Source organism: Gekko japonicus, unplaced genomic scaffold (genome assembly GCF_001447785.1).
Source record: "Gekko japonicus isolate JY-2015 unplaced genomic scaffold, Gekko_japonicus_V1.1 scaffold2635, whole genome shotgun sequence".
NCBI classification, from domain to species: domain Eukaryota; kingdom Metazoa; phylum Chordata; class Lepidosauria; order Squamata; family Gekkonidae; genus Gekko; species Gekko japonicus.
The window spans coordinates 20,960-37,779 of NW_015177097.1; the positions used below are offsets into that span (position 1 = coordinate 20,960).

At 49.4% G+C, this 16,820-nt stretch overlaps 1 protein-coding gene across 1 annotated transcript in view; it reads left to right on the top strand.

Annotated features, from left to right (window-relative positions):
- LOC107124774 (focal adhesion kinase 1-like) overlaps positions 1–13,347 on the top strand; it is a 26,738-nt gene extending 13,391 nt beyond the window's left edge. Inside the window, exons 4-7 of the mRNA XM_015428284.1 lie at positions 5,235–5,243; positions 7,787–7,942; positions 9,617–9,697; positions 12,285–13,347. Of these exons, the coding sequence (XP_015283770.1) occupies positions 7,889–7,942; positions 9,617–9,697; positions 12,285–12,497 (348 nt within the window). The 5' untranslated portion in view covers positions 5,235–5,243; positions 7,787–7,888 and the 3' untranslated portion in view covers positions 12,498–13,347. The remainder of the gene's footprint in view (positions 1–5,234; positions 5,244–7,786; positions 7,943–9,616; positions 9,698–12,284) is intronic.
- Positions 13,348–16,820: the final 3,473 nt, after the last annotated feature.

Here is a 16,820-nt window from a genome sequence, read left to right on the forward strand (position 1 = left end):
GTTAAGGTGGGGTCCAGGAGCACTCCCAAACTCTTAACCTCCGAAGCTGGCCCGAGAGTAGCCCCATCGAAGGCTGAGAGTGGGAGCCCCAATCCCATACCACCCGACCCAGGAACACGACCTCCGTCTTTGCCAGATTCAGCTTCAGCCGGCTCAGCCTGAGCCACCCAGCCACGGCCTGTAGGGCCCAGTGAAGATCTTCTGGGTCGGAGTCCGACTGGCCGCCCAACATCAGATAGAGCTGGGTGTCATCGGCATATCGATGATACCCAAGCCCATACCTCCGGACAATCTGGGCGAGGGGACGCATGTATATGTTAAATAGCATCGGGGAGAGTACTGCCCCCTGGGGCACTCTGCATTCAAGCAGGTGCCTCCGGGACTGCTGCCCCCCTAGCCCAACCCTCTGTCCTCGACCTTGGAGAAAAGAGACAAGCCATTGAAGGGCGAGCCCCTGAATCCCCACGTCGGCAAGGCGGTGGGCCAGCAGCTAGTGGTCGACCGTATCAAATGCAGCCGACAGATCTAACAACAACAGCGCCTCCACACTGCCTCGATCCAGATGTCTACGGAGGTCGTCAGTAAGGGCAACCAGCACTTTCCCCGTCCCATGCCCCGGGCGAAAGCCAGACTGGAATGGATCAAGGACGGAAGCGTCATCTAGAAATCCCTGTAACTGCGTCGCCACCACCCTCTCAATCAGTTTGCCCAAATAGGACCACAGTGCTGTGCAGCAGAGCAGTCGTTTCCATTGTCAAAGTTTTGGTTATCCACGGAGAAGCCAAAGTGTCATTTGTGTTGTGCTGTTGTGTAATTAAGAGAGTCTGGAGCCAATTAGGTAGCCTGTTCAGCTGAGAAACCAGTTATTCAGTATTAAGCCTTGAACGCTATCCAGGCAATATTGGAAACTTCTGGTCCACATACCGCAGAGGTGGCGCTGCCTCCATCTTTCTCAGAGGACCAGAGAGCACCTCCCATTCAAGTAAGGTATTCATTCTCCAAGAAGCCTTACCACCTCGTCCTGAAGTCCTGCCTATGGCAACTTCTGACATGAGCAACTAAGCCCCTCCTATCAGTGCGGTGTGGCTATATTGATTTAGCCAATCTCCAGAAGGGTCTCTAAGTGAGATTGGTTTGTGCATCCAGAATCCAGCTTCCAGCCTTCCAGACTCTGTCTAATACCTTTGGGAGTTGGCTTGTGTATCTTGGAAATGGCCTGGAAACTTAAGCCCAAATCGCACGTGGATTTGTTAATAGGATGGTAAACCTGAACCTGTTCTCCGCGGGAGCCGCTTTCAGTGGGAGTGGCCAGTGACAGAGGAATGGCAAAACGGGTGATGATTCCACTTCTCTGGGGCCTGTTTCCAGCATTCCTTGTTTTCCCCCAGTGCAGGACTTTTTTTTTATGGAGGACAGGGTCTGTCAGTGGTTACTAGCCATGGTGACTAAAGGGTAGTCAGGGCCAGGAGGCAACATCAGGGGAAGGCCTCGGCCTCTGTGCCCTGTTGTTGACTCTCCAGAGGAACTGGTTGGTCACTGTACGAGGCAGGATGCTGGACTGGATGGACTATTGGTCTGATCAAGTAGGGCTCTTATATTCTCATGAAGGCCTCGGCCTTTCTGCCCTGTTGTTGGCCCTCCAGAGGAACTGATTGGTCACTGTGTGTGACTGGGTGCTGGACTAGATGGACCACTGGTCTGATCCAGAAGGGCTCTTCTTATGTTCTTGTCAGGGAAAGGCCTCGGCCTCTGTGCCCTGTTGTTGACTCTCCAGAGGAACTGGTTGGTCACTGTACGAGGCAGGATGCTGGACTGGATGGACCCTCCCTGGTCTGATCCAGCAGGGCTCTTCTTAGGTTCTTGCCAGAAAGGTTTTGGCCTCTGTGCCCCCGTTGTTTGTCCTCTAGAGGACTTGGTTGGCTGCTGTGTGAGACAGGATGCTGGACTGGATGGACCTCTGGTCTGATCCAGCAGGGCTCTTCTTAGATCCGTATGATACACCATTTTTATTGCGCTGCTGAGCCACTCTTGATGCTCTTAAGTATCGGCTCTCGCTCTTTGATTGTGTTTGGATTTTAAGCCTACCTGATGTTGGGTATCACTTTCTGTGGAAATCTAGTTCTTCTCAGTCCCCAGGTGGGCTTAAATCTAACTTCTTACCACAAGCACAAACTTTAAAATGTTTTAACAGTGGTTCTAAAAAATGCTCAGGATGTGTTTTGGGCGAATCTCCGGCAGAAAAGAGCGCTGTCTCCTTATAACTGCCTTGCAGCCACGAACCAAATAAAGAAGCGCCCTTGTTCTCGAAACTCGTACAGTGAATTAGTGTGGAATGTTCGATTGTCTAGTTGGGTTGTGTTTTAAGTGTGCCTCTTGTATGTAGGTAAATGAGTCATGCCTCTTCCTTTCTTCTTGCCAGAGAGTGGCAAGTCTGTGTCTGGGCGGCTAGTCCGGAGACAGTTTATTCATGCTCCCATGATTTGTTAGAGAAAATAAATTTAAAAAATGGGGAGTGGGGAGGGCAGAACACAGGTAAACGAGTGCTGACTCAAACAAAGCTATGGTGTGAAAAGTAACTGCCTTAAAAAAAATTCAAAATTGATTGCATGAAATCTTGGAGGATAGGTCTACAAAGGCTGGGGATGCCAGCCTCCAGGTGGGACCTGGGGATCCCCTGCAATCACAGCTATGCAGAGGTCAGTTCCCCTGGAGAAAATGGACGCTCTCAGGGGTCATTTCGTAGAAAAAGAGGTGCAGGAGCTCATTAGCATACCTTATTTGCATATGCCACACCCCCTGGCATCACCGGAAGTGTGTCAGAAGGCAACACCCACCGCTCAGGTGTCACTGGACTCTTTTGGATTGCTAGCTATGAATGTGCAGCTCTGTCCTTGCAGAGGAGGGAGAGCTTGTACTTGAATAAATCTTGGTCTTAAAGGTGCCACTGGACTGTTTTGGGCTCTGTAACTTACCGGGCTGCTTCTTGCTCTGACTGAGGGTTGCTGGGAGCATGGGGCGGGGCTTGTTGCATGCTTGTTGCATGCGCTTGCTCCCTGGGCTCTTTACTGCCGGAGCTCCGTTCCTGTGTGCTCCTGCAGGAAATGACCCCTGGACGCTCTGGAGGGTGGACTCTGTAGCATAGTATCCCACTGAGGTCCCTGTCCTCCCCTGGCTCCATCCCCAAATCTTCAGAAGTTTCCCAGTCTGGATCTAGCCCCCCCCCGTCCCGTCCCCCCCACCGGTGGGCAAGGAGGACCTGGCAACGTTAACAGGGGCAGTTGTCTAGAACTCTGACGCCCACTTTCTGTGTCCAGGTATTTCTGTGCTTCGTGGGTGCCAGGACCAAACAGGTGACTGTCGCGAGGTTCCCAGGGGCACCCAGCCAGTCCCCAGATTAGCCAGCATCCCACACCAGCGAGAAAAGCTCTTCTAGTTCACAGGCAGCTCGAACAATCCCCCCCCCCAAAAAAATTTAGTTTCTCAGGAAAACTAGACCAGCCTGGCCTTTCTCAGGAGTCCCGTTCCCATTTAGTGATCGCAGCGGAGATTCTCGGTTAAGTGGAAATCTATTTTAGAACTTGGGGGGGAGGGTGACTTAGAGGGGGAGGCCTGGCTGATTCCCATCCGTGGAATCCAAGACCAAGAGGCCCGGCAAAATGGATGCGGTGCCCTTCACTCTCAAAACGGGGTTGAGCTGGTCTCTTGGGGTTAGAAGCCAGCCGGAGCGGGCACAGCTGGCCGCTCTGTGGAAAGATTGCTTCGTTATAAACAGTGCCAGAGTCTTTCAAGTTGGCAGCCCTCTGGTTTTTTTTAAGGATGATTTGCTAATCTTCAGGTTTTCAGTTAAAATTGCTGGGTAAACACCGCAAAGCAGGGGAGGGGGAGAGGCCGTAGGATGAGGGAAAGATTACTAGGACAGTTCCCGCCCAGTGTTCCCCCTAAGCTGAGTGAGTGTGAGCTAGCTCACAGTTTTTTAGCCTCCAGCTCACAGATTTCTGTGTTAGCTCAGGAAGGAGGGCTCCAGAGCAAACTAATTGATGCAGCAGCCAAATTTCTCGCTCACAACTTTAATGCCAGGAGCTCACAAAGTAGAATTTTTGCTCACAGGACTCCACAGCTGAGAGGGAGCACTGTCCCCCCCCCCTCCATTTGCTGTATTCTCCACTGTTTGGGGGTGGGATATTAACAGCAGCTTTCTGCTGGGGAGAGGCCGGATTGTGTGTGTGTGTGTGTGTTGTCTTCTCTTGCGGTCTTCCATCCTGCAGTGGCTTTTCCTGGCCCCCTCTTGGGAAGCCACCGAACCTTATGTTTTAATAGAACGTGGCTTTGTTGGAGCCCGCCAACCAAAACAGACGGCTTTTGCCATAGACTTTTAGGCCTTACAAAAACAATCCGTTGTGGGCTGAGTCGAGATATTCCCGCATTTGCAAGCATCAGCAGAAACGCCAAGCTTCTGAATCCTGGGACAAGCTGGACCTGGGTGCATTTTTGGGCTCAGTTTGCGGGGAGGGGGGGGAGGTCAGCACAGATGACCCCGGCTGCTGACTTGGTGGTACAGCGGGGTCGGTAGTGGCTTAAGAAACGACAGCAGAACATTTAAGAAGCTCGCATCTCAAGCCAGCCAGAAGAATTCTCCTGCCGGGGCTCTTGGATTTCAGCATAGGAACTGAGCGGGTTGTCGGTAATCGGCCCCCAAATCAGCCTTCAGCTGAACTTTGCCAAGGGCGTGACCAGAAAAGCTTTACAAACAGGAGCCGGGCAATTAGATGACTAAAGGATTCCTTCTGCCGAGCACTTTCCCCCTCTCGTAAACTGAGAGACTTCGGTTTTCCTCTGCCTCATCTTCTTGTGCTGCCAGTCGGGTGTGTGGGGCACGCACAAGGGGGGGGGGTTCACCTTTTCACATTCTTCATGACTTTGCTTCTTGCCAGATGGGCTTGGCCCTGTGGCTGTTTGCATGCTCCCTTGTCCTGGGGTGCATGGCAGATAAGTAACCCTTTCCCTCCAGGTCCCCCCGAGTACAGCCCCTCTGTGTCTGTGACGCACGGGTGGGGGGCAGGGGGGTCAGCAGCCACTAACCCCACTGAGCAGAAATGGGTACGGACACGCGGTGGAGCGGAGGCTTTTTGTTAACAGGTCTCTCTGGCTGCATTCATTAATATTTGTTTTTCTTTTTTCTTTTTCCCCTTCTGGTAAATTTCTTTAACCTTCCTTCAAACTCTGCTCGACACTAGCCATGGCGGGTAAGCACTCTGTGTGTGTGTGGACGGCCGGGCTGTGCGTTGGCGGCTTTCGCTCTCCACGAATGTCTTTTGCATGTGCTCGTGTCGCCGCAGCGAATATTCAGGCCCGATCGTGCAGAATTCCCACTCGCTCGAGGCGGCCTCATAAGCGAGTGGGTGTTCTCGTGGGGGGGGAGGGCACGGTCACCAGTGTTCCCTCTAAGCTGAGTTAGTGTGAGCTAGCTCACCATTTTTAAGCCTCTGGCTCACACATTTTTGTCTTTGCTCAGGAAGGGTGGCTCCAAAGCAAACTAATCTATGCAGTAGCCAAATCGCTCACTCACAGCTTTAATGCCAGCAGCTCACAAAGTAGAATTTTTGCTCACAAGACTCCATAGCTTAGAGGGAACATTGACGGTCACCATGGCTGTGTTATTCTGTGATGGTCCTAGCTAGGGTGGGGATGTTTAAAGCAGCTGTGGGCATTACCACAGAGCCACTTTAAGGGGTCTTTAGACCCAAAGCCGTTCTTACACTTTCAGAGGTATGCTACAGAGACCCCACCTCACTGGGCTGTTGTGAGGATAAAACAGCAGTGAGCGGAACAACATTAAGCCGCTTTGAGTCTCCCTTGGGAAGAAAAGTCGGGGTATAAGTGAAGTAAATAAGTGTGTGGACTCTAATCTGGGAGAACCAGGTTTGATTCCCCACTCCTCCACTCACAGCTGCTGGATGACCTTGGGCAAGGCTTAGTTCCGATAAGAGCTGTCCTTGAAAAAAAGAGCAGTTTCTGTCAAGAGCTCTCTCAGCCCCACCTCCCTCACAGGGTGTCTGTTGTGGGGAGGGGAAGGGAAAGGAGTTTTTAAGCCTCTCTGAGACACCTTTGGGTTGTGAAGGGCGGGGTATAAATCCAACCTCCTCCTCCTCAATGTCGTTTGTGCTGTTTCTGCAGCCCGGATCCAAATATACCAGGACCACCTTTGTCTTCAGGCACTTAGGCAGAGAGAGGTTCTCCCCCCCCCCCCCTGCAGGTGCCAGAACTGAACCAGGAACCTTTTCACACAAAGCGTGGCTTCTGTGAACGGCACCATGGACCCCAAGGAGACACTGCTTCTTAGGCGCAGGGGGGCATTCTTCCCTCCTACAGCAACTGTTGATCAGGAGAGCCATTTTTTTGTGTCAGGGCTGCTGCAGGAGAAGGCTGCTGTCTGGCAGGGAGGAGGCAGGAGGGCCAAGCAAGGATCGGGGCTGTAAAGCCGGGAGGGAAGGGAGCGTGAGTAGAGGAAACCCTCCTGCATTCTCTCGCCCTCCCCTCTTTCCGTTATCACCATCACCACAACTCAGCCGTGCTTCTACCAAGTCTGGATTGATCCGTTGCTAACAAAATGCTACGGCGTATTCTTTTTTTAGTTTGAATTAGGGGCAAATGCATCCAGGTGCCTTTTGATTTGCAGAGGAAGCCTCCTAAAATAAGCTGCAGTCCTTTATTTTTGAAGAAACGCTCGCTGTTGTGCTCGCTCGAAAACCCCCTAGTGTGATTCCAAAGTGGTAAAGAACACCCGTGGGTTTTTCTGTGTGTGCACGCATACGTACTTCTTTGATCTCTGTAGAAAAGAGTAAGCGTCCAGTAGCACCGTAAAGACGAACCAGATTTGTGGCAGGGGAGGAGCTGAAGGTATCTTATGAAAGCTCATTCCCTGCAACCAATTTGGCGAGTCTTTAAGGTGCTACTGGACCTCACTCGTTTTTTCCCCTACTGCTATTTATTTATTTATTATTTGTATTTATAGCCCGCCCATCCCGTAAACGGGCTCAGGGCGGGTAGCATCACAAAAGCAGTCCAATAAATACAATTAAAACTAAACAAGTTAGGGATCCAAACAACAATAAATATTAAAACTCAGTCACACTCCTGACAGTCACTGGTTGTGCGGCTCTCTTTAGCATATTATTTGGGTCAGTAGACGGATTGGTGAGAACCCCTACTTTCAGACTGATACAGCTACCCATCTTGATCTGTCTTTCGGATACCTTATCACTTACCGGTTGTGTATGGTGTTGTGGGGAGAGGGGACTAGGTTTTCCGCAACTGGTGTTGTCCTCACAAAAAGAGGGCATGCTCTGAGCAGTGGAGAAAGGGGCACTGAGTGATAATTGGACTATTCACTGGCATCTTTGCTTAACAATTCAAATATTATTGTCACAACTCTACAAGGGTTCATAGGTGAAAAGATGGTAACATTATAGAAAAGAAATGAAGCATAGTGAAAGCGAGACTGCGATCTTTAAACACCTTCCCCTGGAGTGTTTCTCGTTGAATTTAGGTGGTTTGGAGACCAGTCTCCATGTTCAAGGCCCTACGAGACGTTCTGTGCCAGAGCACGGAATTTGAACCTGGGGTGAGTCAGTCGTCTCCTTATTCGGTTGGCTGCCCCATCTGAACGCATACCACATCTGTCTTCAGAGCTGTAGAGGAGAGTTTCTGGTAGTTAAAACTTTTTAAAACAAAAAAAAGGTAGGCGAGCGCCATCTGCTGGAGGAATAAACCACCTCCTTCCTTTCAGATTCAGCCTCAAGAGATCAGCCCTCCCCCAACGGCCAACTTGGATCGGTCCAATGACAAGGTGTACGAGAACGTCACTGGCCTGGTGAAGGCGGTCATCGAGATGTCCAGCAAGATCCAGCCAGCTCCACCAGAGGAGTACGTCCCCATGGTGAAGGTAAGAAGACACCATTTGAGAGACAGGGAGGTATAGCGGTTAGAGTGTCCAACTGGGGTCTGAGAGACCCAAGTTCGAATCCTCACTCTACCACGGAAGCTTGCTGGGTGTCCTTGGGCCAGTCACATGCTCTCAGACTAACCTACCTTACAGGGTTGTTGTGAGGATAGGATGGAGGAGATGAGAACGATGTAAGAAGTGTTTGGTCCCCATTGGGGAGAAACTCATAGTATAAGGTAAAATAAATTCCCCACAACCTGACCTTAGAAAGCATATCCAGTAAAGTAGAGAGCCAGTTTGGTGTAGTGGTTAAGTGCACGGACTCTAATCTGGGAGAACCGGGTTTGATTCCCCACTCCTCCACTTGCAGCTGCTGGATGACCTTGGGCAAACCATAGTTCTGTCAGAGCTGTCCTTGAAAGAGCTCTCTCAGCCCCACCTACCTCACAGGGTGTCTGTTGTGGGGAGGGGAAGGGAAAGGAGTTTGTAAGCCGCTCTGAGACTCCGAATGAAGGGCAGGGTATAAATCCAATCTTCTCTTCTCTTCAGATATATCCCAGGCCGCCAGTTAATGTATCTGAGATGTAGCCTAACCCTAATTAGACCTGCGTTCTTAAACCTGAGACCATTTCTCCAACTGATGCAAAGACAGTTATCTGTTTGAAGGCCATTGAACCAGGACTGGTCTTTATGCCCAACAGAAGGTGGGGGCGGGGGATCCCCCTATTTTGTGGACTCCGAGCGGCCCCCAAACAACCGTACCCGCATGTCGTCGATACCCTGACATCACTTCCGGAATGGATGTCAGCGCCGTCGGGGGTGACACTCTACTTTTCGGGCGAAATGCTATGGTTTGTTGCTTTTTTTAACCATAGAGTTTTGCCCCCAAAGTAAAGCATCGCCCCAATGTTACCAGTGTGATGATGTCACTCCTGGAAGTGATGTCAGCGTGTCGCCAACGTCCCCGCCCACCCCCGGAACTCCCCAGTCAGAGGACCCCTGGCAACCCTAAACAGAAGGGAAATTTGGTAGTCAGTTCCAAAGGTGGGGAAATGAAGCCGGAGGATCGCCTTATGGGATGCTCCCGTCTGTCCTGGGCTCCTGTGCGCGTTAAACTTGTAAAAGCCTGAGAAGCGAAAGCCTGAACTCGCCCTAGCAGTGAAAATGACCATAAGCTGGGGCTCTCGTACTTTGGTCCCGTTCTGAGCAGACAAGAGTCACTGGGAAAGACAGCAGTGCTAGGAGAAACCGAAGGCAGCGGGAAAAGAGGAAGACCCACCCTGACATGGATGGACTCGGTCAAGGAAGCCACAAGGGCTCTCCATTTGCAACACCTGAGCAAGGCTGCGAACAATAGGATGTTTGGGAGGACGTGAATTCCTAGGGTCACCACCATTAAGTCAGAAGCCCTGTAACACACACACTAAAGAAACTAACACAGCAAGGAGTAGGCTGAACATGAACTTCTCTCTCAGGTGTGCTACATTTACTAGTAGGAAGGGGGAGTGTGCTTATTGTTTTAATGGATTGGGTCCTGTCGGTCCAGTCAACTAAGTGCAGAACCCTTGTCTAATACAGGGGGGGGGAGCCTTTCTCTCGCTCGAGGAAGAGCCCGGCGTGTATTGCCTCTGTCTGATGCTAATCAGTCTGTCTCCGGTTCTTGTCTTTGACCAGGAGGTTGGTTTAGCGCTAAGAACTCTGCTGGCAACTGTAGATGAGACCATCCCAGTACTCCCAACTAGTACTCACAGGGAGGTAAGTGAAGGTCTCCTATCACAGCAGTACGGATCCTTGGCACAGAACAGACGAAGCGGCCTGACACAGAATCGGGCCTCCGGTCTGTCAGAGCCAGTATTGTCTGTTCAGACGGGCAGTGGCATTCGAGGGTCTCCGGCGGAGAGAGGTCTCTCAGATCACTTCCCCCCTGATCCTTTTAACGGGAGACGCCGGAGGTTGAGCCCGGGACGCTCTGGGCACCAAGCAGATGCTCTGCCGTTGAGCCATGGCCCCCCTTCCCTGTTAGTGTCGGATGTTTAATTCTTAACTGGCCGAGCCCTCCCTCGATACAGCGTACACATTCTTGCCCCACCCCTGAAATAACACACCACATGCATACCTTATGTCTTGGCAATACGTTGCAGTGGTTTGAATCAGTACTCTGCCCTGAACACTTTCTTTGGAAGAGTAGAAAATCCTCTTTTACTGGGTTGAACTCTGTGAACAGGTAAAAAATGCAGCTGGGCAACAGATCCTTATTGCCACTGCACCCTTCACCTCAGTTATACAAGTCAGAAGCAGGAGCCAAGTGACCAGAGTTGGATTGGACTGGTGTCAGACGCTTCTCCTCTGCAATGGTTTGCATCAGAAGCTCTCTCCAAGGCAGAGAACGGAGTGCCTCCACTCAAGTGCCGGCATGCTCCTACTCCAGGCGGGAGCAGGGGGAGAGGAGCCTGTGTTAATTTCAAAATTGTAAAAAGCCCAGCAGCACCTTTAAGGCTAACCAACTGTATTGTAGCATAAGCTTTCGAGAAACACAGCTCTCTTCGTCAGATGCCTCTGATGAAGAGAGCTGTGTTTATCGAAAGCTTACGCTACAATAAAGTTTTAGCCTTACAGGTGCTGCTGGGCTTTTTACTATTTTGCAGCGACAGACCAACACGGCTAACTCCTCTGTATTAATTCAGACGCATGAAAGGGCGATACGATTTACGTCTGCAAGGGCTGAATCAAAGTCTCCCAGAAGCGAGAATGAAATATTATACAGGATATCCTTATTTGGTAAAAGTTCCTTGGAGATCTGCATCATGCCCAGGGCTATTTTGGGGCAGGAACGCGCAGGAACGGAGTTCCGGCTGGTTCCCGAGTTGGCCACGCCCAGCAGGAGCTCATTAGCATAATAGGCCACACCCAACATCAGAAACTCATTAGGACTGGCTACATTAGGGGTGTGTGGCCTAACATGCAAAGGAGTTCCTGCTACAAAAAAAGCTTTGGGTTTTGACAACAAACAAGGTAAACAGAATAAGAAGCAAAAGGTGAGTGTGGCTGGATGACCACACTTCTGGTAACATGGGGGTGTGGCCTAATGTGCTAATGAGCTGCTCTGTCAGGGGTGTGGCCTAATATGCTAATACATTTCTGCTGTTGGGTGTGGCCTATTTATGCTAATGAGTTCCTGCTGTGCTTTTTATACAAAAAAAAGCCCCGATCATGCCTATCAGCTGTAAAGGGCGGGGGGGAGTCTTGGGCAATGCTCCCTCTAAGCTGTGGAGTCCTGTGAGCAAAAATTCTACTTTGTGAGCCACTGGCATTAAAGTTGTGAGCGAGCGATTTGGCTGCTGCATAAATTGGTTTGCTCTGGAGCCGTCCTTCCTGAGCTAAGGACAAAATGTGTGAGCTGGAGGTTAAAAAACTGAGTTAGCTCACACTAACTCAGCTTAGAGGGAACACTGATCTTCCATATAGAAAAACTATATCGAAGCAGCCAGTTTTGTGAACTGCAGCCCTCATCATCAGAGCTCCTCCTTCTTGTGTTCTTATAAACAGTGTTAAAAGGGGATTAGGTAGATTCATGGAGAATAAGTCTCAACGGCTACTAGCCATGATGGCTGAGGGGAACCTCCACATTCAGAGGCACTGATCCCCTGAATCCCAGAGCCAGGAGGCAACTTCAGGGGATGGCCTCGGCCTCTATGCCCGGTTATTGGCCCTCCAGAGGAACTGGTTGGCCACTGTGTGGGACAGGATGCTGGACTGGATGGACTATTGGTCTGATCCAGCAGGGCTCTTCTGATGTTCTTCCTTGGCTCTCCACACTGTCTCTCTGCTTTAGCCTTCAGACAGTGCAGAATGGCCCAGACCTTACCTTGAAACCCCCTTGAGAGGTTTGCCATCAGTCAACTGCCTGTGATGTGACGGCCCTTGTCACCCACCACCACCAGTGGAGTCTTGCCTCTCGTTCATTGCTCAGTCTCTTCGGTGGTGGATGGTGAACAAGATCCAGCTCCCGGGCTCTTCTTGGGTTGTTTTTTGTTTTGTTTTCAAAACTTTTATTTCATTAAAGAAAATTATAACATTGCAGATAAACGTATTAAGAGATAAAATACATTGAGATTTCATTCCATTTCAACTCAGTATCTATATATTGCATATAACTAACTTTATACTCAAACTAATTTACTATTTAAAACTAAGACTTATGTGATAAGAACTCAGACTCTCGGGCTCTTCTTGTCGAGTGAGCTTTTCACTCGAGGGTGTGTGTGTGTATGTGTTTCGTGCATGAGCTGTACTTGGCTATGTTTTGCATTAACCTTGAACCTCTCCCCCCCGCCCCCGCCAGATTGAGATGGCTCAGAAGCTCTTGAACTCAGACCTGGCTGAACTCATCAACAAGATGAAGCTGGCTCAGCAGTACGTCATGACCAGCCTGCAGCAGGAGTACAAAAAGCAGATGCTCACAGCGGCTCACGCTCTGGCCGTGGATGCCAAAAACTTGCTGGATGTTATCGACCAGGCCAGGCTAAAATCCATCGGCCAGTCCAGGCCCCACTAGAGGCGGAGGCGTCTGCGTCGCGTGCTTGAGAAAGAGGCGCCCTCGCCAGGAGAGCCACCATCCGGCAGAAACGAGGGGTGGTCTCTGCGTGGTCCTGGGTTCCGAGCAATTCCCATCCTGCTTAACTGAACGGCACACCTGTCGGCTCTCTTCTCTTTTCCTCATACTTTTAAAGCAAGGGTTTGTTTTAAAATAATCCACAATGCCAAGGAAGGTCTGAGATCCAGAAAAAATTAAAAAAGCAGTTTTCACGGAACTCTGTACGGACGCCTGAACGGTGGAAACCAATTTGAAATGTTTTTGCATCACATGGAATGTGAATCACTTAAATTTCTTTGTAAAAGAAAAAGAGAAAAAGCCTCAGATCTAGAACGACCCAAGCGGCAGAGCTGAGCTAGATATTGTGAAGAATTCTGGGAAACCTCAGGGCTGAGAATTCTTGCCTGCAATATATGCGGACTGTCCATACTGGAATACTTTTTTTATTAGAACACTTAATGCCACAAAAAAATGCTAATCACAATTTACAGAGAAAGAAGATTAAAAAAAAAAGCTATATTTTCAAAGCGTCAGTCATCAACTAAAGTCCTCTTCATCTGTTTCCCTCCCCGCCCATTTCATGTGGATGTGTGAACCATTGGGTCAGAACCGTAGCCATAGAAACAGAGAACTTGGTCTCTCTTCAACCAGAATAACGTGCCAGTTTTTGTAGCATTGTTATTTTTCCTTGGAAGCAAAAAACAAACAAACAGAAAAGCTGCTTTGTACCAGAGCAACTCAAGAGCTGCATTTAGAAGGAAAAGAAAGTTCTGTAACCATACATGTTCCCCATTTTTATATAATTTATAAAGATTAAAGCCATGATGGATATTTTAAACCTACTGGAGTTGTTAAATCAGCCCTTGGCAAGCTGGGTGGAGGGAGGATAACCAGAAAATTGCAGTTCCTTGTTTTCTTCCAGTTGCTTGCATGCTGTGTACACAACTTTTTTGGGGTGGGGCGGGGAATGAGAGACCCCCAGCATGTTGACTCATCTAGGGGTTCCACCACACGTGCCGAACAGCAACCTGTTTTGTTCAGCAAACGGGACATTCTCCACTGAAAGGATCGAGGCAGGACTCTCAGGCATCACCAGCGCTAGATCAAGACGAGTAGCCGTGTTAAATCTGTCTGTAGCAGTAGAAAAGAGCAAGAGTCCAGGAGCACCTAACAAAATCTGTGGCAGGGGATGAGCTTTGTGAGTCACTGTCTGAAGAAGTGAGCGGTGACTCACAAAAGCTCCTACCCCGCCACAAATTTTGCTAGTCTTTAATAAGGTGCTCCTGGACTCTTGGCTCTTTTCTGCTATTACCAATAGTGGTGTGCCTGGTCCCTCTAAGCTGTGGAGTCTTGTGAGCAAAAATTCTACTTTGTGAGCTACTGGCATTAAAGTTGCGAGCGAGCCATTTGGCTACTGCATGAATTAGGCTGTGTGATCACACACACTCAATAATCCACTTTCAGTCCTCTTTCAATGTATTTTCCAATTGGATTTTTACTGTGTGAACTGGAAAAATCCAGTTTGAAAGTGGATTATTGAGTGTGTGTGATCGCAGCCTTAGTTTGCTCTGGAGCCATCCTTCCTGAGCTAAGACAGAAACCTGTGAGCTGGAGGCTAAAAAAACTGTGACATAGCTCACACCAACTCAGTTTAGAGGGAACACTGGTCCGGTCAAGTTCCCACCTCATCTGTCTCCCACCCCTGGTGTCTTCTGGCACACCACCATCTTCAGTTTGGTGTAGTGGTTAAATGTGCGGACTGTAATCTGGGAGAACCGGGTTTGATTCCCCACTCCTCCACTCGCAGCTGCTGGATGACCTTGGGCAAGCCATAGTTCTGATAAGTGCTGTCCTTGAAAAAGAAGTTTCTGTCAGAACTCTCTCAGCCCCACCTACCTCACAGGGTGTCTGTTGTGGGGAGGGGAAGGGAAAGGAGTTTATAAGCCACTCTGAGACTCCTTTGGATAGTGAAGGGCGGAATATAAATCCAGTCTCTTCTTCATCATGTATCGATTGTGAGGGGCTGTGCCTATTTGGGGCCAAAAAAGGCTTCATCGATCCCTTGCATTTGAGATCTCAGGTCTCGTTTGCAAGGTTTCCCAGAAGCCCTTCTTGCTTCTGACACAGGAGTCGTGTGGAGTGTACGGCAGAGAAAGCTTGAAGGGTGCTCAGTGACATTTGTGAACCACTGCTTAAGTAAACAAGAGGGCTGGGAGAAATTCTGGAAACTCCCAGGCCTGAATTTTAATTAAACTTAATTTAAAATGCAGGATGGTGAACCTGGAGACACATAGAATCGAGTCAGCTGTGTGACTTAACAGCAACTTGCCAGTGTGAATTGGTGGCCCCACATTAGCCATTCTTCATGGCAAAGTGTTGATACATCTTGGAGGCTAACTTGTATACCTTTCTCATAGGCAAGCACTTGTTATTTATCACGAGGTTTTCAGAACCACCAACAGCTTCTTGATATAAATGTCTCTGTGCTTCTAAACTGAACAGCCAGCCTTAAGTTCATTTCTTCCTTGGAAGGAAGGGGAAGAGGAGAAATATCTGTAAGGAAGATGTAAGCAGCACCCTAGATGGAGCACGAATGACGTTGCAGTAGGCTAGGCAGGAATTCTTTGTTGCACCTTAAAAGACCAGCGAGTAATCGCTTTGATATACCCAGTAAGTTGTTCAACAGAAACGTGAAGTGTCCTTAATCGACCGGTCTGTTTCAGTAAGCACAGAGAGAATTTTAGAGTGAGGTCACAACACGAGAGGACGATTGAGATTCAACACAAAACACACAAAACACAAGTTTTCTTATGGGTGCTTCGGCTGTTGCCGGAAGACTCAGGAAAAAATGCATGAAATAACCGTGACTGTTCCCAGCGGCAGCTTTAATGCTAGTCTCCATTATTAGTCTGTTGTGAACAGTCAATGTCATTTATCTTGTACTAGACCAGAGATGTCAGACTTGTTACGAGGGCCGGATCTGACATAAATGTCAGTTTGCTGGGCCGGGCCATGAGTGCAGGAGATAAAAACTGAATCAAGGACAGCAGCTGGTAAACTCCCAAGTTGGTGTATCCTCACTGCAAGGCCCCGTGGGCTGGGGGGCAGGGTGCAAATGAAAACCCGTATGGACGTACTGGAGAGCCAGTGGTGCAGCACTGGGGAGACGCTCCCACGCTGCTGAGGTTCCCGCCATGCTGAAGCCACAATCGGAATGGCTCCACCCACTCCCCCCCCCCAACATTCTCCTGTTCCCTCCCTTGCACTAGCTGCTGATGGGCCTATTCAGGCCCCATTTGACACCCCTGTGCTGCGCTATTCCTCTTGCATTTCCTCTGCACATACACACACACCCCTCCGGTTTTGCCATACATCTCCAGCACTTGTGCTTCTTATGAAACTCTGCTACTTCCCTGAAGTGTAAACCTCTGTGCCCCCTCTCCTTAACAGAAAGAGCTCAGCAGCTGTTACGATTTTAATTACAGATTCACTGTTTACTCCTGCGTTGGAGACTGGCACCCAGGCGGAGTCACTGTGATGCACAGAGTCCCTGTGCAGAGGATATGAATAACATGCTAGCCTGCAGAGCCGCACAACCACAGCTGTCAAGGATAAATGGCACAGGGAAGCAGCAGCACGTTCAAGCCTTGTACACAAACAAAGCATTCACACAGAAGTAAAATTAGACCATTCATCTGACCAGTTCAGTATTAAGTGGGGCTGGCTAGTGGACTCTTAAAACCCTATTGGGCTGCTTCAATGGGGGGGGGGGACAGTGAAAAGTAATTTTGTTCCCAATAGGTTGGCTCCTAAGCAGGGTGTCTCTTCTTAATCAACTGACATACCATTTCTTAAAGTTAAGCTTTTAAAAGTAACTTTTGTTGACACGGCCACTACTGTACTGACTCTGCAGTTCACGTCAAAAGGATGGCAAAACCAGAGACCGGTACCCTTAACTTCAATGGCACCATTCATTCGGACCAGACAGTCCAGTAGCATCTCAAAGACTAACAAAATTTGTGGCAGGATAGGAACTTTCATGAGTCACGACTCACTTAATAGCCTGTGCAGGAAATATGAAGCAAAGGGGTCCCCGCCAGACTTGTTGAACTGTAGTTTAGTAGTGCTGCAAGAGTCCAGCATCTTATTCATATCCTAGTAAAGTTAAAGGTTTCCCTTGCTCGAAAGCCAGACAAATCCAATAGGGATGCAGTGCTCAACTCCGTTTCCAAGCCGAAGAGCCAGCGCTGCCTGAAGAAGTTTCCGTGGTCATGTGGCCGGCGT